Consider the following 26,974-nt stretch of genomic DNA (forward strand, 5'->3'; position numbering starts at 1 on the left):
GTCTGATAGCGCCTCTATGGCAAACGATACCACTACAGCTGTGACGTACGCGGGTACCATTGCCCTCTACATTGTGGAAGCTAGCGTCCGAGACTCCTTTGTCATCTGCTCCTGGTACGACGATGACAATCGAGTGATACAAAATATAAAAAAAAAATATATATCTCAAAACCAAAAGTCTCGATCAAGCAGGGGACACGATGCAAGCTCGTACCCATTTTCACTATTTTCAACCTCTTTTTAAGCCGTCCTACTTCAAGTCGCAGGAATTGGAAGCATTCACGAGAGCTACGCCTAGGCCTGTTTACTGTACCCGCTGTTTCTTGACTGCGACATTTTCGAGAAATTTTCTGGGTTTGTCCAAGCTTGGCTGTACAAATTTGGCCCATTTTTAAGTGAAACGCCCACTTCGCGGGTGTACCTCGTATGAGCAGTTCCCGGTAGAGCAGTTCTCGAAATAGCAACCGCGATTCCAAAAAAACACCGGTGTTTTTCAAAGCTGCTGTTTTAGAAATAGCGGCTGCTATTTTGGGAAATAGCAGTGTTTTTGTTGAGTTTTGCGCATTTCTTAACAATGCAGTTGTATTCTTTGGTTTCAAAAACTACCCTTTTCTGTGATCATTTAATCCCTAATGTGACCTACTAACGGAACATGTTTATGAATTTTTTTTAAAGTACACGTAAATATTGTACTAGTGTTCAGGCTGTATCAGTTTACAATTCTCATACCAGGATAGAAATATAATTTGAGAAAGGGTATTTTATTTCAGAAGTAGATAATTGTAAACTGTATTTTTTTGGAAAAGGCAAATTATAATTCGAGAAAGGTTATTTTATTTCTTAAGTAGATAGTTGTAAACAATAACTTTTTGGAAAAGGTATATTATAATTCGAGAAAGGCTATTTTAATTCTGAAGTAGATAATTGTAAACAGAAATTTATTGGAAAAGGCATATTATAATGCGAGAAAGGTTATTTTATTTCGAAAGTAGATAATTGTAAACAGTAATGCTTTAGAAAAGGCACATTATAATTCGAGAAAGGTTATTTTATTTTGGAAGTAGATAATTCTAAACAGAAATGTTTTGGAAAAACAATATTATTATTTGGGAAGTCAATGAAGATAAACAACAGTATTTTAGAAAAGGCGTAACATTGTTACACTATTTCCAAAATATTACTAACCTAAGTCTAACCAAACTAAACAAAACCTAAACTGACTTTATACTATTTAGTTGAAATAATCAACTTTAACCTAACCAAATAGACCTAAAAATAAAATAAACAAGCTGGCCATATATATACGCCCGTTAAGGGGCAAATTGAAAATGAAGCTAGCGCCATCTAGTGAACAGAAATACAAACTCAAAGGTGACATTTTTTCATTGGCTGAAAACATTCTGACACTAAAATTCTGCCTCTGCGCATTTCTAAGCGAACCAATAAGATCACCCCTCATTCGTGAAAGCCCGGTTTAGAAACTCGTATGGCCGTTGTAAATTTTGAATGAATTTATTTTTAGGTGTATTATCTATATCTGACCAAGTTCTTTTTGAGTTCATATAACCCTGCTGGGCCAGCTTACACCATAATAAACAACTATCGTTTTTCACATATCTGTTTTTCCGCTCTTTAGAGAACTGCTGTAACGGTACGCCGCGTTTACGAGAACCGCTATATCGGTAATTGCTGTAACGGGTAAACTGCCATTTCGGGAACCGCTATTTAGGGGCCTGCTGTTATGAGGACCGCTATTATGAAATCCGCTCATACGGGAACTGCTCATGTGAAGGCTTCTCCACCTCGCCACCTCTGGACTGCGTACGTATGACGAGAGCGGAAATATAGTTCGCTGAACTGTGATTCAAACACCGAGCGAAAAAAAATTATCTAATAATTAAGATGGTTTAAATCTAATAATAGCTGGTTTTCGTTCCTTTAGAGTTCGATGGTTCGTTAAATAAAATCTAATAGTCTCGATTTTTTTGAGTTGGATTGAAATCTAATTTTTTAAAATGAAATAATTAAACTTTCTGTAATTGGGTGAGAGCTCGACTTGCATTGACTTCAACGATAATTAAGTGGCAACCACATACAAAGGTGGAAAACTGATAGTTTAGTTATATTCTATATACTTTTGATAAAATTCATAATTATGTGCCCAAACACCACAAATAGTGCATGCAAATGTTTCAAAAATCCGGACTCTAACAAACCTTACAGGAAAACAGTTGATATACTTAGTAGAAGAAACCAATAGTAGATTGATCTTTTGACCCTCCCTGACACTATTCTTACCAAAACTAGGGTATTTACTAAATCCGGGAAAGTAAGCATTGTCGTTGCTAATAATCGAACCAACTGAAAGGACACGAAAGCTTTCCTCGCGGTGAGAACGTTATCGTCGTCGATTAATACGTACATGGCGAAACATGGTGTAGTAATCTAAATATTAAGAAAACATATTTGTAGGAACTTAAAATCAATGGAGGTGAAAGAATGTGCAAGCCCTAAAGATGAAAAGTTTAACAAATGGACATGAAGACCAACAGTACAACCAACTTCAACCCCCGGTCTTATTTCATCGCTGAAATGTGGCGTTATCGCCGTTCTTGAGTCTGTGTAGAGACTTCAGGATTGTCTGTCTCTTTGATTCAAGTGAGAACGCTTGGAGAAGAAACTGATACGGAGCTGAATTCTCTACACGTCTGTGCCCCCAGGATCGAAAGAATAATCTACTTTTTGTAATATTTTTACGTTCGTACCCAAACCGGCATGAGAGCAAAAATAAACATATTTATTGCTTCGAAGAGGCCTTGTTTCTTCATGAGTGCAATTTCTTTTTTTCTGAGTTCAAGAACGATTCTCTGGAATGATCCCTCCCAGGCGTATAACTTCAAGACCCGAATTCCATTAAGGATTTCACTCATCATTTTCATTCTCTTGTCCTTCAGCTTCATCAGCTCAATCTAATAAAAGAAATGATTAAAGAAACCAGTTACAGAAACTGTGCCGTTCCTGATATGCAGTAATAGTTAATTTACTGGAGATTAATTTATGCGTTTGGTTCCCATAATGGTCTTGTGCTGTATTACTTGGATAAAATTTACCTGCAATTCCTTGTATTTCTTCGTGCTGAGATAGTTCAGTGGAAGAAGAACGACAATAGGTACGATGCCAGCGAAGGCTGAAAAGCCCAGTTCTTCATTGATGAAGGTGAAGCACAGTACTAATTGTACCGGGACCGACCACAAGAGGCCCAGTTGCGGCGACAGAATTTGAAATCTGTTCGTGTCGACATACATCGTGTTCAGTATTTCGCCCATTGTCAAGTCACGCTGATCGCTGCTCGTCAAGCGAAATGTCTGCTTCGACGAATCTCATTAGTTAACTAGCGTCCCATAGTTAACCCTGTCTTACTTTTTTGTACAGAACGTGCATGGTGGCGGATTTGAGTCTCAGTCCAAGTTTGATGTGAAAAATTGCGCTGCCTTCTTGCAACAAAGATTGCGCAAGACCGGCAAAACCGTAAAGGCAAGCGTAGAAAATCCCCTTCCACAAAGGATCTTCACTCGTCGAGTAATCAATTATGGAACTGAAAACATAAGTGAGTAAACTGGTTAACGCGGTCCCAAAGTTACTTAATTCATAGCAGCGTGGCAAAACATTTGAAATCTCAACCTCAGAATCAGTTTTAAAGAATATTCAGAGGAATAAAATATTCAGACATCTGACCCACCAGCAAATTTTCATTCTTCATGTGTTTGGACCTTTCTCTAAGCTTCGGTATGAGAAAAGGACCAACTGATAGCAACAAAGGAAGTCAATTTCACTCTTTAAAGGGAAGGTGAAGTGGAAAATCAAGTGATTTTTTTATGGATTCTTCCACTAATTATAAGACCATTCTGCATTATGAAGCATCCAGAATAAATCTCCAAAGGAAAATAGATTCAGATTTTATGAATAATTTGATATAAGCCCCTCCGACCAATCGCGTAACGTCCTACCTTCTTGTTAACAAAATTCTCGTGGCACGCTCCAATGCAAAAGAAATTTAGTGCGAGATTTGATTAAAGTTGCTCACGATGTGACAATCGTCCGAGGAAGAGAGTGCAACGAAAATTTTGTTAATAGGAAGGTAGGACGTTATGCAATTGGTTGGAGGTCTTTTTTCAAATTATCCATAAAATCTGAATCTAATTTGAATTTTAAAACTATTTAGAGATATTTCCTGGATGTTTCACAGTGCAAAATGGTCTTATAACTAGTAGAAGAATCGATAAAAAACCCTTGATTTTCCTCATCACGCTCCCTTTAAGTGGATCTCCATCGTTCTATTTGAATTTAATATTGCAATCCTGATTTACCATAAATAATAACATATGACGTTGTGACGTTTTTTATGGCTGAAAAGGTGAAATTGTTTACCCTGTCAAAAGGGCTGGACCGATAGACACTACGTCGGACAAAACTTGAAAGACCACTCCAGCTATCAAACAAGGTCCGATAGACTTTAACAAGGCAAAAGTGATTGACTTGTTTTGTCTGTTTGTTCTGTTATGTTCTTCCGAAAATCTTTGCATTTCCATTTCATCGCCGTCACTTCTCGTCTCAGCTTGGGGGTTCCAGTGTTTTTCGAAAAGGCACGAGACGGTGAGCCTCGCTCCGCGTCATTCAAGTCGTATACATCCGATGGCTCCAGGCTTTTCTTCCAACCTTTCCACAGTGCCCTACAATTCGTTAAAAATACAATTAGCTGTGCTGTAATGACTTCTTCAAGCAAGGCCAATTTATATGGACGCACGATCGGGAACAGATTTACCTATCAAGCCATGAATGAAACATGCGTGAGCAAAACGATGCATCATCTTCCCTCGATTTCTTTTGTTAAGAAAATTATTAGTGCATATGTTCCCTAATAGGCACACATACAGCTTATAAGAATAACTGTGTAGCCATTATAGTATCTAGGCGGATTTTGTGGACTAGAGCTAGACTATCATTATGGTTGAAGAATTTTATCTGGTGAATGATCTGTCTCGCTTCACGTTGAACCCTGCGAGAGCACCCGACCGCGAATTACTACTAACCAAGACAATAACACAGTTAGAAAGACATCACATTTATGAGGCGTGACGAATAGTATTCAAGGCCGGCTCAGAAAACTCAAATTGTAATTAACTTTGTCTATATGAGGCATAATTATTCCTATTCGCTGTATGCATTTCTGCCCATAAGTATGACACTCAAACCTTTTTGAAGGCTAAATAGAGAACGACAATCAAGAAGACTAGAACACTAGTTTTGAACTTATATTACAAAAAAAAAAAATGTATGGAGTATTACCATTTTGTTTTCGATTGCGGAAGTATGTTTTTCGTAGTTCGGAGAGGTGTCACTCAGAGTGTGTAATACGAGGGTAATTACTACTAACGGATAAATTACCGACTCAATTACCAACCCGAAATAGTCATCTTTGTTCTGAAATATTTCGCGTTTTTATTTTTGGGTAATATTATTACAAAATGGAAAGAAAACCTTGGCTTACTTGTAAATAGTATTTCATGATGGTGGATCTTAGTGTGATAGTTTGCGTTAGTGTTAAGAGGAACCAAAACATTGTCAGGATTCCGGACAACACCGTGCCACTCCTTCTGCCGTAAATTATGAGGAATATCGCCAAGATCTGCAACACGCGAGTTCAATTGAATTCGTCAAAACGTTATGGATTTTTTTAAATTTTCTTACGTATGTTCCAAATTGAAGGACAACCGCCAAATTGTCAACAATATGAATATCGCCGTAGTATATTTGTTTTCCAAATTTTAAGAGGCTAATTGCTGCTAGTAACGAAGTCAAGAGCTGAAAACACAAAGCAAAAGTATACTTCCTTTTCAAGTATTACAGTGGCAAGAACACGTGCATCCTGCTATACGTCAGATGTACAATGGTTATTGCATGAGCAATGATGCTTTGCGTCCGGTGAGTGCAAAACGGCTTACACTTTTCGTAATGGATAGATCTGAAAAAAGTAAGCTTCGCCGCTCCGATTTGGCAATCAACGCGATTTCCAAAGGAAGGAGCAACCAAAGTATCGCGCACGGCACCCAGACCAGGATTGTCTTTTGAAAACAAGGAGTGAAGTCCGGATCATCCGTGTACAATGTCAAGTTGGCGTCCTATTGAATATAATTACAGAGTTTGCAATTAAAACGTGAACGCCCTCAATTAATATATTCAGAACTCAGGTAAAATAATAACACGTAACATACCCAAAATGGAGAATTACAGAAGTCATCCAATACGAAGGAACCCATTTGAAGATGAATAACCCTAACTTCGAGCAGTTTGTTTAACAGACTAGTCGCTGTGATGTTATCCTTCTTCTATATAATCCTTGCAACGCTTTCTATTAAACCGTTTCGGTGATGTTTTGAATCAGTATATTAAAAGACCTTGAATACAACCAAAACGCAAGTGGATTTCAGAACGAATTCGTCTACATAGGAGCTGAATAACAAAATACCAGACTTCAGGAGATAAAATCGTTCTTTTATGAGCTGTACATTTGCTTTCGTCCCATTGAACCAAATTCCCATTCGACAGAACGGCTTTTTTTGTGGTGTCCCATTCGACCGAACGTAGCCAAAAGGTGCGATTTTATTATAGTCCCATTGGACCGAAATTCTATTGAACTGGAAGAAGACATACTGTGTGGTTTTGCATTAAATATATTTTTAATTAATAGGAAAATCTTTTGGAAAAGGTGGCAGCTAATTAATAGGAGAATATTTTAGAAAAGGTGGTAGCTAATTAAAAGGGGAATATTTTAGAAAAGGTGGTAGCTAATTAAAAGGAGAATATTTTGGAAAATGTGGCAGCTAATTAGTAGGAGAATGTTTTGGAAAAGGTTGCAGCTAATTAGTAGGAGAATGTTTTGGAAAAGGTTGCAGCTAATTAATAGGAGAATATTATGGAAAAGGTGGCAGCTATTTAATAGGAGAATGTTTTGGAAAAGGTGGTAGCTAATTAAAAAAAGAATATTTTGGAAAATGTGGCAGCTAATTAGTAGGAGAATTTTTTGGAAAAGGTTGCAGCTAATTAATAGGAGAATATTTTGGGAAAGGTGGCAGCTAATTAATAGGAAAAGCTTTTGGAAAAGGTGGCAGCTAATTAATAGGAGAATGTTTTGGAAAAGGTGATAGCTATTTAAAGGGAGAATATTTTGGAAAAGGTTGTAGCTAATTAAAAGGAGCATATTTTGGAAAAGGTGTCAAAGAATTATTGGAACCAAACCAAATCAAACCTAACTCAACCTAACCTAACCTAACCCACGGGCCACTAAACTAAGAGGACATTTCAGCTCTAGCTTTGCCTATACGAACGGTTTGCCTCTTCAAAGAAACGGGCACCTATGTGAGTTAGGAGGGAAAAAGGGGGTCGAACCGGAACGTGTAACACGTACCACAACGCCATCTACAGGAACAATAGACTAATTACATGAACTTTGACTCTGCTAGTCTGTCTTCTACTACTATTATAATAGCTTTAGGCCTGTCTCGCTTTTTAGTTTTGATGATTACTTCTTAATTTAACTCTATTATTTATAACGGGTTTAAAGTATTGTGTATTCCCTAACTGCAACAGCGATAGTCGCTACAGCATTAAGCCTCATATGCAAGGAGTTTGGTTTATACCCTTTCCCGAATATAAAACTAAACAAGTATATTGCATTCAATGGGTAAACTGGCTAGCAAAGTATAAGAACGGATTTACAGTAGATGGCATTGGGCCTAATACGTACCTGTGTTCTGAACATTTAAAGGACGATTGTTTTCAAAGTCAGCTATGCCTTAAAAAGACAGATGGTAAGCTTTACTCAATACTACTTAGTCTAAAAATATTGTTTTCCAGCCTCACTCGCCTTGTTACCGAAATGACGTAGTTCCGCTTTTTAAAAACTACCGCTAGAGGCGACACTAGTAACAACCGTTTAGCTTGAGCACCGCCCGATAGCGGAGCTGAAATGTCCTCTTAGTTTAGTGGCTCGTGCCTAACCTAACCTAACCCTCCTGAAACCAAAATATTAAAATTTTAATTTAAAACTTTAATTGATGTAACTACCATTCAGACTGTACTTCATTTTAAGTACAATTTGTTTATTAATTCTATATATCTGTTGCCTTGAATGTAATGAAAGTGAGCGTTTTAATTAGTATCACGAAACATTTACTTTTAATATTATTAACATACTTTTCGGAGATTCGAACCAACAACCTATCGCTTCGCAGTCCAACATCGTATCCACTACACCACCGAATCGCTGACGGCTTAAGTGTTTCAAGTTATATTCATGTATTTTTTAGGGGCATATTCGGACGATTGGGATTTCGGTCCATCGGGAATATAGCCAATGGGCTGGAAATCTAAAATCATTGCGGGATATTCGGTCGAATGGGATTGCGGTCCATTGGGAATTCGGTTTAAAGGAACGATACCGTACAGCTTGTCCTTATTCGTAGGGAAGATTATATGATAATCTTTGAATCGCTGATTACAGACTATGTTATGTTGAACTTGAAGATAGAAATTTATTTTAGAAATTTATCCTTGTAAATATGATCTCATCGTTAAATGAATAGAAGAATTCGTTTCATTTTGACGAATGATATGATAGGTTTTAATCTCAATTTAAAAGGAATAAAACCTTGTCAAGGCTGTATAGAATCCAAGACGGAGGACCTCGAGGGAAGATAATCATTAATCAGTCCGGAATTAAACAACTGGGTTTATAGGAGGTCACTTATTTCTTGGTCGTGTTAGCCTTTAGGGACCCAATATCCACGTTAATCCATCGGGGGTCTACAGCGGATAATGGTTAATTCAGGACTGATCAGATAGCTTTCCTCCCCAAAAATTAGCCAAGAGGTCTCAAAACTTTAAAAGATAAATCCATCGAACTTACTTCATTCAGCTTTTAAAACTCTTCGTTTTCGAAGAAATTGAAGATATTTCCAACCTTTTGGAATAAACACGGACTGACGTAGAGGAAATAAAATCCTCTGCACCACAGACCTTGGTAAACGCAAGTGTTCTACATCGAAAACAAATACTAGCTTTCAACGCTTTTATCCCTCCTTTTAGAAAGCGTTAATTTTTACGACGAAATATTGGGCTTGGGATAATAATTCTACGAGATATATCAGGAACACATACAACTAATATGTAAAATATCTGTCTGTATTCCTGGTTATATAAATATAATCTGATAATAATAATACGCAATCGCTGATTATTTCAACATAAATGTAGAAGTAAAATGTATTCATTTTTATCTACGATTCTTAAAACCACAAAAGCACAGAGCAACCTCATCGAACGTGTTTTCGTTAATTGAAAATAAAAGGTCAAAGTTACAAACTAAATTGACTAGAAAATCCGCTGTCAGTCAGGCTTCAACTTGACAGTTTTTAGGTCTATAATTGGAAGTTTATTAATTATGATAATTTATTGTAACAGTATCGCATTTTTGGCTCTACATAGAGGTTATCACGGAGGTGTAAGGGAAGACTGGGTCTTATGCGATTGGTCAGTGCATCAGAGGTTAAAACCTTTAATCATTCACAAAATTTGAACGTATTTTGAGATATTTCTCGGCTGTTTCGCTACGCGTAATGAGCAGAGATCTCATAAATTTGTTAAAGAACAAATAAATAATTATTTCTTCTTCCTTTCTACCTTACATGCAAAGATACTTTACTAATCGTGTTGATTTCAATGGAAAATATTAAATTCCGGTGTTTTAATTCTCTACCCCCTACCCCAAAAAACCCAAGCAGTTTTGTTCCATTAAGACGAAACAACCATAATTATGAATGCAAAGTTTTGAAAACATTGACCACCCTAGGCCAACTTAAAGAACAATGATTCAGTATTGATTCAAAACTTTCAACCGGAAACCCACCTATATTGAAGTATTAATTGAGGCAAAATATTCAGATTCCCAGACTATTTTTGAAAATTTTCCCAGAATGTTTAAAATCGAAGTGACAAACTATTATCTTCCTCGTCAAGCTCAGTACATAAGGTAGGTAAAAAGGATAGGGGTGGGGCAAATCTTGTAACAGCAATATACTTAACAATATTATTGTTTATAAACAAGTCACCTCTTCAAGAAATCACGTACAAAAACATGTATTGTACTGTACTGTTCAATCTTGATAACATACATGAATATACTTTTTAAAACCATACACGAATAAATTAAATTAACTAGATATATAAAACGTAATACGCGATAAAATCTTCCCCACCCCCCTTTTAAAACTTTCAAACCGCAACAACTCTACTTTCCCAAAAGGGAGCTTTTCAGATTAGAAATACTCTGTGCTTTTGTTTCATCAAATAGGTCGGGCCTGTCTCCTAAATTATTGTGTTTTGCATTCGTATTATTTGATTATTTCTGTTGTATGTTGGTATATAAACAAGTTGGATGCTCTCGTTAAACTCTTTCGAACTTTAAAATTTAAATTGCTTAAAAGACAAGGACAGTCTAAGTTGTTGTTAATCAAACTATAAATGTACGCAATTTCGAAATACTTCAGTCGGTATTAAAATTTTAGCATTTTCAAACTTCTTAGGATACTATAATATTCGTATTTAAATTTAAAATAGTTTTTGAAATTCTTACATAGTAATTTGACAATTTTTCTCTGCACTCTTTCTAGTTTTAAAATGTTATATTCACTAATTCCCCCAAATACTACCGACCCATATTCAAGCCGAACACGAACTAGAGATTTATAAAGGGTAACCGTAAGGCTATTTAAAGTCTTCGCAATAGTCAGTACAGCATGAAATCTTTTGAAGCATTCAGATTCGAGTAAGTCAATTTGTTGTGAAAATAATAGTTTTGAGTCCATTAGGATGCCTTAGTCTGTCATAGTTTTCGTTCTTTGCACCCATCAATCATGTACGGATAGATAATTTAGTGCATCTTTTTAGTGTAAGCAAAGGCGCATAGATAACCAGAAACTGAAGAACTAGACACCTAACCACGTCCATTAACTTGGCCCCCCAGGTGCTCAAATCGCCACCAAACATACATGAATCAATTGCACCAAGCATGCACCATCATGCACCACCCTTAACTTAGCTTGCACCACTACGGCTCGCCTCTAATTAATTAAAGATTTTGGGGGGCTGACGAAATGAAAGCCCCCCAGGTATCCGAAATGGAAAATTAATGTCATATTCTATGTGCACCATCCTTGCACCAATATGCACAGCGATTTTTATTTTTCTCACTGTTAATTTATTACTAAATACTGCAACCGCCACCAAATATACATGAATCAATTGCACCAAGCATGCACCATCATGCACCACCCTAAACTTAGCTTGCACCACCACGGTTCGCCTCTAGTTCATTAATATTTTTGGGGGCTGACGAAATGAAAGCCCACCAGGTATCCAAAATGGAAAATTAATGTCATACTCTATGTGCACCATCCTTGCACCAATATGCACAGCCATTTTAATTTTTCTCACTGGTAATTTATTACTAAATACTGCAACCACCACCAAACATACATGGATCAATTGCACCATCATGCACCACCCTTAGCTTAGCTTGCACCACTGCGGTTCGCCTATAGCTAATTAAAAAGGGTGGAGCTGGCGAAATAATAGCCCCCAGAAATCTAATCTCATATTCTATGGGTACCAACTTTGCACCAATATGGGCCTTCATTTTTCCCCCACTGTGAATTCATTGTTAAATACTTCAATCTTTATTACTCTTTTAGAGTATTATCTCTGGTGGAGATTTTCTCCATAGTTGTCTAAAGCCGGGAAGGGGGATCCAAGGAAAGCCAAAATAAGGGGTGTAGCGTGGACGTAAGGAAACCAGCACTGTTTTCTTTTAGCGATCTTTAATTTTCTACTTTGTACAATATCTCTCTAAGCCTAACACTGTTCTTGAAACTTTACTTTTAAAAACAACACAAAACCAAAAACACGCGACCATACTCAACGGTCAAAACTCTACAACTCCCACTTCTCGTGACCTTGCGCATATCTCTATCACCTCTCTCACGTGTCCTCACTAAACAGCCTATCTCACTTGTCCTCACTAACACAGCCTATCTCACTTGTCCTCACTAATACAGCCTATCTCATACATGTCCTCACTAATGCAGCCTATCTCATACATGTCCTCACTAATACAGCCTATCTCATAAATTTATTACATATTGTTACAGGGGTTTATGTGCGACACGCATGATTGGACATGATTCATTTTATGTTTACAATGATATGTCATCTTTTCCCATAAATTACTAGAAGCAAAGGATCCGGCGTTCTCCGTAAGAAGGTTTTGGTTATTTCATGGTCGCCATTTTAAAATATGGTTTCTCAATTAAATTTAATAATCATAAAGCCCGTCGAAAGGATATTGCGAACCAATATACAAACTGTTGATAAAATCGGTTGAAACGTTATTACTTTATTTGCCATTCGTTTGTGAGCCCCATTTTCTAAGATGGCCGATTTTAGGAGTAGGAATGGAGAACAGAGTAATCTGGGCACGCGTCAAAGTCCCGGACCCCCCTTCCACGGGACGGAGTGGTATAAAAGAAGAGGCGGGTCATGGCGACAGATGTAAAAAGGAATTACGTATTTTTCGCCATCCCTGTCAGCAACGTCATCAAAACGTAGTTTAAGTGAGCCATTAAGATAATTTAAGCTTTTCGTTACGTGTTGGAGGGAGGGGCTCTTTACTGGGCTATGAGTCGGAAGTAAATACTAACCGTTCTCCATTCCTACTTCTTTATTTCCCCGTGGTGGTGCAAGCTAAGTTAAGGGTGGTGCATGATGGTGCATGCTTGGTGCAATTGATCCATGTATGTTTGGTGACGATTGCAGTATTTAGTAATAAATTAACAGTGAGAAAAATAAAAATGGCTGTGCATATTGGTGCAAGGATGGTGCACATAGAATATGACATTAATTTTCCATTTCGGATACCTGGGGGGCTTTCATTTCGTCAGCCCCCCAAAATCTTTAAATTAATTAGAGGCGAACCGTAGTGTTGCAAGCTAAGTTAAGGGTGGTGCATGATGGTGCATGCTTGGTGCAATTGATCCATGTATGTTTGGTGGCGGTTGCAGTATTTAGTAATAAATTAACAGTGAGAAAAATAAAAATGGCTGTGCATATTGGTGCAAGGATGGTGCACATAGAATATGACATTAATTTTCCATTTCGGATACCTGGGGGGCTCTCATTTCCTCAGCCCCCCAAAATCTTTAATTAATTAGAGGCAAGCCGTAGTGGTGCAAGATAAGTTTAGGGTGGTGCATGATGGTGCATACTTGGTGCAATTGATTCATGTATGTTTGGTGGCGATTTGAGCACCTGGGGGGCCAAGTTAATGGACATCACCTAACCCGCATCGTGAAAAATTAGTCCCCCCATAGTCGATTCAAGAATTCCCTCCCCCTTACAGAGCGTCGGGGAAGAGTTGGTCTTATGCTGCGGCGGAGAGATACTTTCGCGTAGCTTTACATAAGGTTCATGCGAAAGTTGGCTCGAAAATATAGTTCACTTATTTCTTTATTTTCATGTCGTCTGCTATAGTTTAAGGCGGAAGTCTAGCGATTTGAAGTACTCAGATAAGCCACTAGAGGCAGCACTTTATATTTTTGTTTCGCCTGCGGCCTAATCGAAAATACAGATTCAGTTGGAATTCTGATATCGTTATACACGCACTTTTCAGTACCCACGCTAATATCAATTTCATTACTAAAGTGTCAAACTCCACTGTCACATCATAAGAATTTGGTTTAGCTTTGGATAATTCCAAATCCATTGTTGTTTGTAATCCAACATTATGGCCAGCTTTAGCGTAGAAATTTCATTGGTTTTTCGGCTTCTGCTGTTTTCTTTCGACGCATTTCAATAAAATCAATATTGAAGTCCTTGAAACAATATATTAAATCTAAAGTTCACAGTACCACAATTTTCAGAATTTTATAGCTGGTGCATTTCTATAGTGTTATGGAATTTAATTCCCACTTTTCAGCCTTAAGAAACCATCATTGTTAATGGTTTCACTTATAAAAGCTTAATGAACGTCCGTTGTGAAAATATCCGATATACTCAAGTACTTTAAAAATTAAATAAAGTTCATGAATTTAGTTTCCGTGAAAAAGGCAAGGAAATGGCAAGAACACATTTTTTAATCGCTTTGGTTTGATGAAATATCCTAAAAATATTTTTCTTTTAAAAATTTAGTAATTAAGAGTACTAGTTCGTGCATGTTTTTGGTAATTATAACTTCATTTCCGACCTGCGGTTGAGAGAACCATTCGTGAGTTAAGCCCTTAATATAAATTTTATCGACCCGGCATGCAGACTTCATTTAAATTACCATATTTTTCCAAGTGAGTTAAGCATAAGCCGTTTACCTTAATTAAGTCGACTCGGGTTAAAACCAAGGCAAATGTTAGAACGGTTTGCTGAAGTACTTAGAAAAATGTTTTCGAAGTTTACTTCTAAAACTTTTACACGAAAAATAGGGGTAGCAAAACAAAGTATATCTCATCCCCTCACGGTGAAATCTATTAAAATATTCACTTATAAATCTTATTAAATTGATCTTTCCAAAGAACTTAATTTCACATAAGAGATACAAATCCTTCATACTTAAACCAAAAGCGCATAGATAACCAGAAAGTGAAGAACGGGAAGCCTAAACCGCAACGTGAAAAATGAGTTCCCCCATAGTCGAGTCAAGATTTCCGTCCCCCTTACAGAGCGACGGGAAGAGGTGGTCTTATGCCGCGCTGGAGAGTTACTTTCGCGTAGTTTTACACAAGGTACATGCGTAAGTTGGCTCGAAAATATAGTTCACTTATTTCTTTATTTTCATGTCGTCTGCTATAGTTTAATTCCAAGGCTTAATATAATCTAGTCATTTAGGTAGTCGGGAAACGGCACATTTGTCAAAATGTCAGATTTGAATTTAGCAAACATTTTAGAAAGCTATGAAAAGGATCACTTTTCCCTGATTGATAAAGACGGAAAACTTAAAGGCGCAATAAAATGCATGAAAAACAATATCAAAATTCAACTTAACGAAACTTGAAAATTCCACGACGATTGAACCGAAAGAGCGCTAAAGAACAACCGTTAAGCCTAGTTAAGCAGCCGATTTCTCAATAGTATTCCCCACTATCCCCAGGAGCCGCTACCATCGCGAACTACTTTTCGCTTGTCACGTGACATTAACGATGACCTAATATATCTCTGATTCGATTGGTAGTTGAAAACGAGGCTCACCAACCACCCATTTGTGTCCCCCCTTGCTTCTCATTTTACATGAATACCGTTGCTAAAGGCTGGAAAGGTTTAATGTTCTTCACTTTCTGATCTATGCGCTTTTGCGCGAGTCATAAAAATCGGGCATATATTGTCCCCCCTTAGGGTGAAATCATTTAAACTTAATACTAATTATTCTTATTAAATTTATCTTTCCTAAAATATTTTAAAACCTAGCTATTGTTGACGTTTAAACTCTAGCGTATGCTTCTTTTTAAATGTTTGGAAATTTAGGGATACAAGTTGACCGATTCCCTGTAAGGGATAAGAAATAGTGCAATTGCGTGAACCTTTGGTGGAAGCCCTGGCATTTTGAGGCTAGACGTACGTTTCTCGCAACCCTAGTAGATCGCGGCGTACATCTTAACATTAACGATGAAAAGTGTGTAGAAGTAAATATTGCTTTCTGTGAACTGCGAACGCGGTCCGGATATTGTGAACACGTTTGCTTCAATTTGCCAACTGCACACGAGGCGACAGGCACAGACACATCAGTCCAGTATAATACCTCTCTTTGACGTTATTGTCACTCGGAGAGTGAATACAGGGTGTTTCTAAAAGGTCTGGAAGAAATCAAGGAGGTTGTTCGTTGGGTCAAAGTGAGTGAAAAATGTCTAGGAAACTTTAGTCTAACGTGCTCCGTTGCGACGTTATGGGCCCTTGAAAATAGGCCTTAGAACAACGTAAATCGTCCGAATAGTGGAGACAGAATTGTACCATGGACCAAATTGTTTTCCAATTTATGCATAAGCTAATTTCCGAGAGATAAGAGAAATAATAAGGTTATTAACTACTAGCAAATGTGGATGAGAGGGAAAGTATGACAATGGGCAAAGAGCCTGTGTTAAAACACGTGGGCATCAAAGTTTCGCCAATAACTATTTAGTCTACTAGTGACTGATGGCCTTGCAAACTCGCGACTAAAGAAGTTCAGACATTTATGCTCCTTGGTTTAACCATAGCCCACTCGATCACGCGCATCATGACGCAAGCTGCTCGCGCTATAGCTAAATTACCTAGATTTGTGTTAAACGTATCTATTTTTATATGCTCTTCTATTGCTTCGATAACCTTTCTTAAATCCCTATTATACCTTCAAATACCTTTTAAAACATTACCAGTTACTACAAACACAAATCGAGGAAGTTCTAGCATACACAAAAGCAAACGACGGTAATGTATATGTTTCTCAATAATGCGAAGCTATTCCTTGGTGCACTGCGTGTATATCTCGTAGAGTTTCCGGACGTTGGCCAACTGGCACGTATAGGCGATCTCCGCGATAGATGAGCCCGTGGTCTTCGTGGAACTCCTCTTGAATTCCCCAGAGAGGTTTTAAGGAAGGTATGGAGTTTGTTGGGGGTTGCTGGCCACCCTTGTCGTATGTACTTTAGTAACGCTTGGGATGCTGTGTCAGTGGTCATTGCGTTTTTGATCTTGGCTATCTTGTTTTCCGGGAGGGCTGTTGACGTCGTGTGCAGCGTTACGTATGTTCCTTCGACTTCCGTTGTATCTATGTCCTTCTCTTTACGTGGTGCTCGAGATAGTGTGTCTGCTACGTACAGTTGCGAGCCGGGTACGTAGGTTACCTTCAGGTTGTATCTCGCTAGTCTAAGGACGAGCCGCTGGAGTCGTGGTGAGAGTAGGTGCAGTGGCTTTTGAACTAATGATGTTAGTGGACGGTGGTCTGTCTGAAGTCTGAACGATGAAGCTGGTTCCCACGACGTAAAAATGAAACCGCTCGCAGGCGTAAACTATCCCCAGTAGTTCACGCTCAATGGAGACATAGTTTTTCTGTGTGGTGGTGAAAGACGTCGATGCGTATTCGACTGGCCTGTTGGCTTGGATTAGAACAGCTCCTACGCCTTCACGGCTGCTGTCGACCGAAATCGTTGATTGGAGGTTTGGGTTGAATAGAGCCAGTATTGGTGCGGTAGTTACCAGTCGCTTGAGCTTGTTGAATGTTGCGTGGGCGTTTGTATCCCAGGTGAAGGTGATGTCTTTTTTCAGGAGGTTGCTCAAGGGCGCGGCTTCCGATGAATGATGGGGCAGAAACTTGGCCAGGTAGTTTATCATGCCCAAGAAACGCTGTAGTGCTGTGCGTTAAGTTGGTGGTGGGATGGCTTGGATCGCCTGGGTTTTCGATGTTGCGATATCGAGCCCCCCTCGGAGATATTCGGTGGCCCAAGTAGTTAATTGCTGGGACGGCAAGTTGCATCTTGCTGGAGCTGAATGTAAGTCCAATCTGGCGAGCTCGTTCTAGGACTGTGATGAGGGTCCGATTGTGCGTGTTTTTCTTGGTAGCCAATAGAAAGTCATCTGTCGAGATATGTATCTCTGGGAATTGTGCCGGCGTGTATATAGAATGCATTATCCTTTGGAAGACGGATGATGATGTGCAGATTCCGAGAGCAAGACGTACGAAACGATATTGTCCGAAGGGAGTGGCGAACGTGCACAGTAGCGAGCTGTCGTGGTCGAGCTCAACTTGTCAGAATGCGCTTTGTGCATCTAAGACTGTGGTGTCAGCGCCATGGAGGTTCGAAAAATTTCCTGCGCTGTTGGCATTGGACGTATTTCCAGTCTTATGGCAGGGTTGAGCTTGCGTGGGTCGATGCATATCCGGACTGGTATCGGTTTTCCTTCTTGTCGTACTACTACCATGGGGTGAACCCAGTCTGTGGGTTCCGTCACGGGAACTATTATGCCTAAGGATTGTAGACGTGCTAGTTCTTGAGCGACTTGTTGCTGCAGGGCGTGTGGAATTTGGCGCAGAGCGCTGATCGATGGGATTGCTCCTGGTTTGAGTTGTATTCTATGCTTTCCTGGTAGTTTTCCGATGCGGTCGAAGACGTCTCCATACATTCGGATTATCTCAGCCGGTGTCATTTGGTCGATGATGTGCTGGGGTGGCAGTGGTCCTGGTATGTTGTCTTTGGTGTACGCAGTGCTCGCGTCGATAGCATCTACCGTCCGCGGGGGCGGTAGTGGGCGTTCTCTCATAAGAGTTGCGCGTTGACCGGCATGGCTTGGGTTTTTGTTGCGGCGGATGTGGTCAAGCTCCACTGAGGCTGTTGCGCCCAGGATCGGTGTTGTTTTGTGTGGAGTTACCTAGAAACATTGATCTGCTCCCGCCGCGAATGATGCGCAAATGAGGTATATCACTCCGGTGATGTCTACTGTGTGTCCGGAATACGTGCGGACCGTGAATGGTGGTTTGTGCATCGGTGGCGGTATGGGGAGACTGTTGTAGATCCCTTCGTGGATAATGTTGACCTGGGATCCTGTATCAAATTTCATGATAACTGGGTTGTTTGCGAAGTAGATGATTTCTAACCATTCGTCTCCATGTGTGCGCGGGGAGGTGATGTCGTGATAGTGAAGGGTGAGTTCGGAGCAATATGCCGTGTCGTATAGTCCTTCGGTTTCATGCGACGTGTTGGAGTAATACTCGACTGGCGTGTCATCAGTTGGCCAGGTTGGCGCAACGGGTGCAAGGTGTGCTTCATGAACGTTCTGCGCATGGCATTGTGAGGCTCAGTGTCCAGATCGGGAACATATGTAGCAGCGTGAATGTTGGGCAGGGCATGTGCTTTGCCGGTGATGCGATGTACCGCAGTTGGGGCACCGTGGTTGCGTGCTTGGACGGGGGCCTTGGCGGTGTGTTTCCCAAGGCTGTCGTTGCTGTGGCATGGAGTGTCGGTTGTGTGTGCGGGTAGTATTTGAGTTGCGATATTGGCGTTCCGCTCGGAGAGTCTGTGGGTCATTATTGATCCGGTTGGCGGGGTGCCGGTGAGAGTGTCGCGGCCGTGGGCGTGAGCTGTGGATGGCATCGACCGCCGACGTTGGTTGTTCGGTTGGTGATGGGAGTTCCATGGTGCTGGCATGTTTTGTGGCGGATTCATCAGCTTTGCATTTCGTGATGGCGTGGTCTAATGTCAGGTTTGATTTAGCGAGTAGAGCGCGTCGTAATTCTTCTTTAATATTTCACAGACGATTTGAGTGCATATTAGTGACGAGCGCTGATCGCCGAAGTCGCATTGTACCGCTTTCGTTTTTAAGTCGGTGATGTACGAGTCGAATGCTTGATGTGGGGCTTGCTTCGATGTGAAGAACAGGTAGCGAGAAGCGATGATGTTTTTGTATGGAGCGTAGTAAACGTCGAAGGCCTAGTAGATACGGCTCAGGGTAATCTCCGGTGGAGTAGGAATGGTCAGGGTGTCGTAGACGCGGCGACCCGATGGTTCGAGAATGTGCAGGAAGATGGCGACGTGGATGTCTGCTGGCTCTGCCGATAGTTTCGCGGCTAAGGCGTAGATTTTAAAACTTTTCTGGTACTCGGTCCAGGCGGCAGCGGGGTTGGTGGTACCGGGGTCGAAGGCGTCAGGGCTCTTGAAAGACGTGGAGGTCATGATGCAAGACGCGGGCGGCGCAACGGGAGGGAGCGTGGTTTCCGCGGACTGGGTTGCGACGGGCGGGCAATGGGCTCAAGTATCTGACACCATGATACGATATGAACGAGCGTCCAGAGCTGGTAGTCCACGTTACTTTATTATCAAGCCATGTAAAATACAACTAACGTTATGCTACATTGTCATTGTTTATAGCAGTGGCGTCGCTAGGCCTTTTTGGGGGGGGGAGCTATAGCCCCCCCAAATTCCAAACTTAGCCCCCGCCCAAAATGATCCATAAACCGTACCAAAAAATTTCTGTTAGCAACCTAAAATTCTGTAGCAATATATAAAAATTATAATGATAGATTCGTTAAGTTTCATCTCTGCAGAGATGAATTTCAATATCAAACAGTACAATTTTGAAGAAAAGAACAGATGGAGACAAGTAAAATGTTTCATGTTCTTTCGAAGGGAGTCCCATTAGTGTGGACTAAAAGCTAACCAAAACTAAAAATAAACCCAATAATCGGTTCCGCAGTTTTTATCAATAAAAGGTGGTATATTTTTTAAATACGAATAATTTCACGTTGACACAAATTTGCGGATAGTTTTAAAGGTCTACACATTTTCCAATGAACCCATTATGCAATTTTTTTTATTAAGTTCTTATAATAACTAGTTTGCCCAGATTTAGCCCCCCAAATTTTAAAACCTTGAAGCAATCTTTCTTCTCATTTTGCTGCTCATTACCAGTGTCATTCCCTTGACATTCAGTTCGTTATTCCTGGTCTGTGGTTATAACTACTATCATGAGTTTATTTATTTCAAACCAAAACATAAAAAAATTGGATTATTTTCCTTTTGTGCTAGTTCTAATTCACAAATGTATATGACGTTGTGCCGTGTCATATCAAATAGTCTCTAACCATTGTTAGAAACTAGAGAGAGAAATTGGGGAGCAACACTGATCAGGCCCTGCACTATGAGAAAGAACAGTATGGCGGTTAACTAAAGTACACTTGATATTACATCATTTTGCAAAACCACGAGTAAAAATCTTACTGTCCCTATTGAATTTGCCGCCATGGTTTTAGAATAATTAAAATGTTCCACTGCGAAGCGTGCCGGGCACGAATGGGGATGTAACGTCTTTAGGAACCCTTCAAAACGCATTGCCATACACGTACACTCTCAAAAGTAATTAATGTAATGATAAAATGTTTTCGGGGAATGGAATTGTGGTCGAAAAGCCGAGATAAGTAAATTTTTGATATTGATTACCAGTAAAATAAGTTATTTCAACGGAAAACGGTAATGGAATGTTGTTTTTTCTTAAGCATTTAAGTTTCAATTAAAAAGAAAAATTAATATCTGATCCTTCGGTCAAGTGATACCCTCAGTCTTATCGATACTTTTAGGACTTGATTCTAATCAAGACATTTCTGATTAAGCAATATCTGGATTCTGCAACACTTAGTCTTCAACTTCAGAAGGATAAATATTCATACCTCCTCTTATGATATCTTTCAGACGACTTACAATGTGAAGATTATATTCCTTGTCAAAGAAACCCAAATCACTTTGGAAAAGAACTAAGCATTTGATAAAGTTACTTACTATAATAAATTACTTCTTTTTGTCGTCAAGCAACTGGCGTACCCTGTGTATAACCATCAGTGTTCATCGAGAATTTCTTTTGTTTGCATTTCGTTGCGCCAATAACACGGAAAAATGTTGAAACCTCGATAACATATTTCGCCAAGTTTTCCCAACGGTACATTTCCGTTAAGGTCGATTATTTTCACCTAAAATTAGCCAAAAGAAAAAGCATACATATACTTCATATCAAGTTGTAAAATCACGAATATACATTTACGAATGAATACTTTTATAGAAGCTGAAATATACGAATTAAATTATTGACACCCAAAATCTACTTTTCAAATTACCCGAAACTACCTTGGCAGAAAAATGTTCAGCTATCTACCTAGATCAAGTTCAAACTGCGATTGTCGGGTTATTCGCGGATAGTTAACAAACAAGATGGCCCCGGCAAGTTTAGAGCCCCATCGTTTGTAAGGCTCCTATCGAAAGCATTCTTCGGAATAAGTATTGGTTACCCTTAATCTCCATCCATTTTAAATCACCAATGAATTCATATCACTGTGAATAACTTTCCTTTCTTTCAGAATTTAGGGTAGTCATTTTTAAATTACCATTTTTAAAGATGGCGTCGATAATTTAAACTTGGAAATAGTTATCTACTTGATAAAGAAATATCGAAAAGATATATCTATATCTATATAAATCAAAGTCCTGACTGACTGACAGACTGACTGATAATCAACGCGCAGCCCAAACCGCTTGCCCTAGTAGGCTGAAAATTTGCAGGAACGTTACTCATAAGTAGTAGGCGCGTACTAAGAAAGATTTTTCCAATCCACCGCCATCTTAAAAAATGGTGCCCAGAAATGTAAAAGTTCTTCTCTAAGTAACAGAGTCCGCGCTTTTGAACCGATTTTGAAAACATTTAGTACACTGGTTTCCTTTAACCTATAGACGGTGTAACCCTCGGTAGAATAATTTAACTAAGGGAGATAGACTCCCGAGGGCCATAAAAAGAAATAAAGACAACTTACTTTAATAATCCAAAGTAGAAGACAATTCGTCTTTAGTTTATTGACGAAAATAACTAAGGGATAATGATCCCGTAACCCAACTTGGTTAATACAATATAACTCCGTATCAATGTTACAAAAGGAGAGAACTAGTCTCTTCAACAGTCAACAGTAGAACTGATAACACAACTGATAACATATTCTGTATTACAACTGTGGAAGGGGGAGTGGCTTGTAACATGGAGGCTAGATATGCCCTGCCAGAACCAAGGAGTGGAAGCTCCAAAGATTCTGGCAGCCATGTTACATCCCCCCCTCTTGAGGAACTTGTTTATAATACAAAAATATAGAATAGAAAACAAATGTTTTTTTTTTCAGTTTAGGGTTACCCCGAGGAACCCTTAAATTCATTAGCAGGGGTATAGGAAATGATTTTATCTTCATTGATGATGAATGAGTTTCTGTTCAATCTTGATACTCGAAGGGCCTCCCTTTTACCGTGATATTAGGCTCTCCTTCCGGAGATTTCTAAACTCGCCCTACGTGGCCATAAAAGCCTTGGCTAGTACTAAGAATAACTACACTTGTTCCTTAGCTTCAATCATACTTTATTAAACAACTAATTAAATAATAACTAAATGCCACTTGCATTATACAATTAAAGAACTAAATAATAATTACTGATAATAAGGATGAAGTCCAATCCTAGGGCAAAGCCCTTCACTCGAGCGACTACTACATCTTAGTAGTAAAGGAGAACTGACTTAATGTCATAAGCAGACGATGCTTATATAGTACGGGGAAAGGTCAGAGGTAACGCTGTGTGTTAATCCTCTATGTAACCTTACACCCCTGGAGTAGAAACCCAGGAGGTCCCTTGATTATTACGGAAGGTTACATCCCCACAGACGACAAAATTGGACTTCATCGGCAAAAACTTAAATACATAAATCTTCTAATTTTAACATAACAGAATAATAGAAATTAACTTTAAATAATGTAACAGATAATTAAAAGAATCCAGTTAACTATCATACTAGATTAATCATTTAAAGTTATAAGTAAATTTAACGAAAGCAGGAGCTATAGCATCGGTTGGCTCGTCCTGGCTTTCATCCTCCCATCTAGTCAGATCTGAAGCAGCCGTATCAGACGATATTGTTGAGGAAGTCTCCGCAGTAGGGTGGTCGGCCGTCCCACCGTTCGTTGAAGAACTTGACTCAGAATCGTCCTCTGTAGGCGTTGATTGCCGACTGTAGTTTCTTCTCCTTAGGGAATGTCCCGTTGAGATAAGCCAAGTAATAAACTTGCTTCTGAAGAAGTTGAGCATGACTTGAACATCGTGATCGTAGTGAATTGTTGCTTAAAGAAAGGGTTTGAGCTCCTTGCATACTCAATTAGTGCTTGTTACGGATAGCCCAATCCGCAGTGCGGAACCGCAACGTCACTACCCTAACTTTTCTTCTAACAATTAATTACTACTAACTACGATCACACTAAGGCTTAGCATAGCCAAAGCAAAGTTACAATAACCTAGGACCCCGTCGAGTCCTGGCAAGCTCGCCATTTATGTAACCACGCTTGCGAGATTTCTAAACTCGCCCCACGTGGCCATAAAAGCCTTGGCTAGTACTAAGAATAACTACACTTGTTCCTTGGCTTCAATCATACTTTATTAAACAACTAATTAAATAATAACTAAATGCCACTTGCATTATACAATTAAAGAACTAAATAATAATTACTGATAATAAGGATGAAGTCCAATCCTAGGGCAAAGCCCTTCACTCGAGCGACTACTACATCTTAGTAGTAAAGGAGAACTGACTTAATGTCATAAGCAGACGATGCTTATATAGTACGGGGAAAGGTCAGAGGTAACGCTGTGTGTTAATCCTCTATGTAACCTTACACCCCTGGAGTAGAAACCCAGGAGGTCCCTTGATTATTACGGAAGGTTACAACGGGCTGAATGGTCTTTTGGGTTCGATTTGTTGCCATCTTTTTAAATGGCGTGCAAAAACTTAAAAACCCTTCTTTATGGAATAATGTCCGCGTGAAAAGTAATAAAGAATGTTCCGACGGGCTGACGGGCAACGCCGAGTTACTTTGCTCCCAGGGTGCTACAAAAATATTAGTCATCAGTAAAATCTACCCATTCTTTATATCATTTTGATGGAAGTTCTTATTACACGCGAGCGACGCCGCGGGTAACAGCTGTTAAAAATATATTTCGTATTTCCTGCAGCCGTTTTCCAAGATGGCACCCAAACTATCAGTCGCAGATCTTCAGTATTTTGGTATGATGTTCAAACGGTCTTGAACATCATATTTACCAATTTTCATAATTTTTGAAGAATATACTGTATCTAAATTATATTCCCGGCGGCAACTTTCCAAAACGGCGGCAAATATGTGGTGAATGGCTTTAATATTTTATTATGAGGTTCACACAGCTCTCATTATAATATCTATCAATTTTCATAATTTTGCAACAACATGGTCAAATATACTGTACGTAGAATTCACGGCGGCCATTTTCCAATATGTCGACTAAACTATCAAACACAGAAATGTAAAATTTTACTATGATGTTTATTTGGTTCCAATCATAATGTGCATTAATTTTAATAATTTTTGAAGATGAATGTGGAATACATTGTAGCTGCATTCCCGGCGGACATTTTCCAAGATGGCGGAGAAAGCTCACGCTCTACAGCAGGGGACTTTCAGTATATTATGTACAGTCGTGTCCAAAAAAAACTTTCTCTCGCGCGACGGCTTGTTTAACAATTAGCTACACCAAAATTCGTTCTCACTGAGTACCCATTAAAAATGAATACGTATTAGGTTTAATAAAAAACATAGGTCGTGAAAATAACAGAATTAATCTACTAAACGTAGGGTTATTCATACTGGAGGGGATTTGAACACCGCATAAAGGGTTAGTGTCACTAAGAATGTTTAATATCAAATAAGACGTTAATGCCATGGAATCTCTAAACCGCTGTCACTGTATTACTTTGAAAATTTATCGAACGTTTTCACCGGAGGTGCCAGACAATTTTACCCTTTGGTGGCTCCAAAAAGCCAATCTATTTATGGCATCAAGACCAAAGTCACATTGAAGGTTACAGAATGAAAGCTCACTCAACCACGTTTATTTTGTCATTATGGGCCCCATGACAGGCTTCAATTGTTTACTATTCAGGCAACTATACTTCAACGCGAACCTTGTAGGGTATCAGGCCATAGAATGGGGGAACCATGGAATTTGTGGTTGATTTCATGGCACCTTCTTCCCCGAAATGCTCTTCTGTTTCGTTCGTGCATTGTGGCACTTAATGGGTGGGTGAAGAGGAAAAACCAAGTCATTCGTTTCATCCATTCTTTTACTAATTATAAGACCTATATGCATAGTTAATCATTCAGGAAATATCTCCGAGCTATTATAAAGATCAAAATAGTTTCACATTTCACTGTTAAACGCAGCGCCTCCAACCAAGCGAACAAAATACTCCTAGCATACTCTTTGTCGCGCGTTACGTTTTTGACATCCCGCGCATTGTTTATCACTTCTCGCGTTATAATTGCTCTCGAAAATAGCGCGTGCCACATGTGTTTGGTTCGCAGTAAGGCAGGGCGTGACAAGATATTATTGATGCGCAGCTATTTAACCATGAAATCTGAATCTACAACTTAGAATTTTGTAATAAGTCGGAGATATTTTCTGAACTATTTAGATTGGGGTTATAATTAATGGAAGATTCGATAAAAATGCACTTGATCTTCCTCTTTACCCTCCTAACACTCTTGATCTGAAAGTTGGTGCGCTGGAAAGTTCAGAAGTATAACGAATTTGATTAGAATTTATGTCTTCACGATGACTAAGAAATTGGTGGCTCTATAATAATAGAGAGAGAGCACACCATATCTTGCAACGTCACGGGTCTCTATCTCTTACGTCGGTGTCATCCCCTCTACCGAGGGAACACAGTACTCGCTCATGAAAACGCTCCACCAGTAGAGGGGTTGCACGACGGCGCTTGTTCTTTCCCTCCCTGGCCATTGCTGTCTCCCTATATGTCGTGTTAACAATACATTCTAGGTGTTCAGTTATGGCCTATAATTCAATCGCCTAAGAGATTTGTAACGGATTAGTTACCCTTCTTCAGTAATTCATATTATTGTCACGCATACCAGTTTATTTTATGTTTTTGCATATCAATTCAATTTAATTGAAAACCTTTTTTGTTTACCCCTTTAAAATATCATTTGAAATCTTGTTTACATCCATGGCTGGATTACCCCAAAAGAGCTGGTTACCCTTTGCGCGAGCCGGAACGAATGCCCTGTGTCAACCAGAACGACCCGCCACTCTTTTAACGGCAAATTAAACCAGAACCTCCTGCGACCCCTGTAAACCGAATCGAATCACGAGCTCTCTGAGTGCCAGGTGAATACGAGCTCAGACGAATACTAAGAACAACATCACCTGACCCGGCTCAAACGATGAGAGGTTTTAAGAGGAAGAAAGGTTACCAGATAGGAGATTCTAGTATTTTTACCCTCTGAGGG

General features: G+C 39.4%; 2 protein-coding genes across 2 annotated transcripts in view; one reads left to right on the top strand and one right to left on the bottom strand.

The window, feature by feature from the left end:
* Positions 1–26,974, top strand: part of LOC149602820 (ATP-binding cassette sub-family C member 1-like) — a 449,544-nt gene that overhangs the window by 126,056 nt on the left and 296,514 nt on the right. The gene's annotated exons all lie outside the window — the stretch shown is intronic.
* LOC149602825 (ATP-binding cassette sub-family C member 3-like) lies at positions 1,783–7,476 on the bottom strand. The gene is made up of 14 exons (XM_089860208.1): positions 7,466–7,476; positions 6,456–6,510; positions 6,273–6,386; positions 6,003–6,179; positions 5,749–5,862; positions 5,549–5,686; positions 4,823–4,881; positions 4,537–4,730; positions 4,429–4,489; positions 3,421–3,595; positions 3,111–3,365; positions 2,766–2,969; positions 2,299–2,445; positions 1,783–1,857 (listed from the first exon to the last, which is right to left on the bottom strand). The coding sequence occupies exons 1-14, from the start codon at positions 7,474–7,476 to the stop codon at positions 1,783–1,785; spliced, it is 1,779 nt and encodes a 592-aa protein (XP_089716334.1).

Source organism: Phalangium opilio, unplaced genomic scaffold (genome assembly GCF_054372755.1).
Source record: "Phalangium opilio isolate 3A_F unplaced genomic scaffold, DU_Popi_V2 ptg000352l_1, whole genome shotgun sequence".
Classification (NCBI taxonomy): domain Eukaryota; kingdom Metazoa; phylum Arthropoda; class Arachnida; order Opiliones; family Phalangiidae; genus Phalangium; species Phalangium opilio.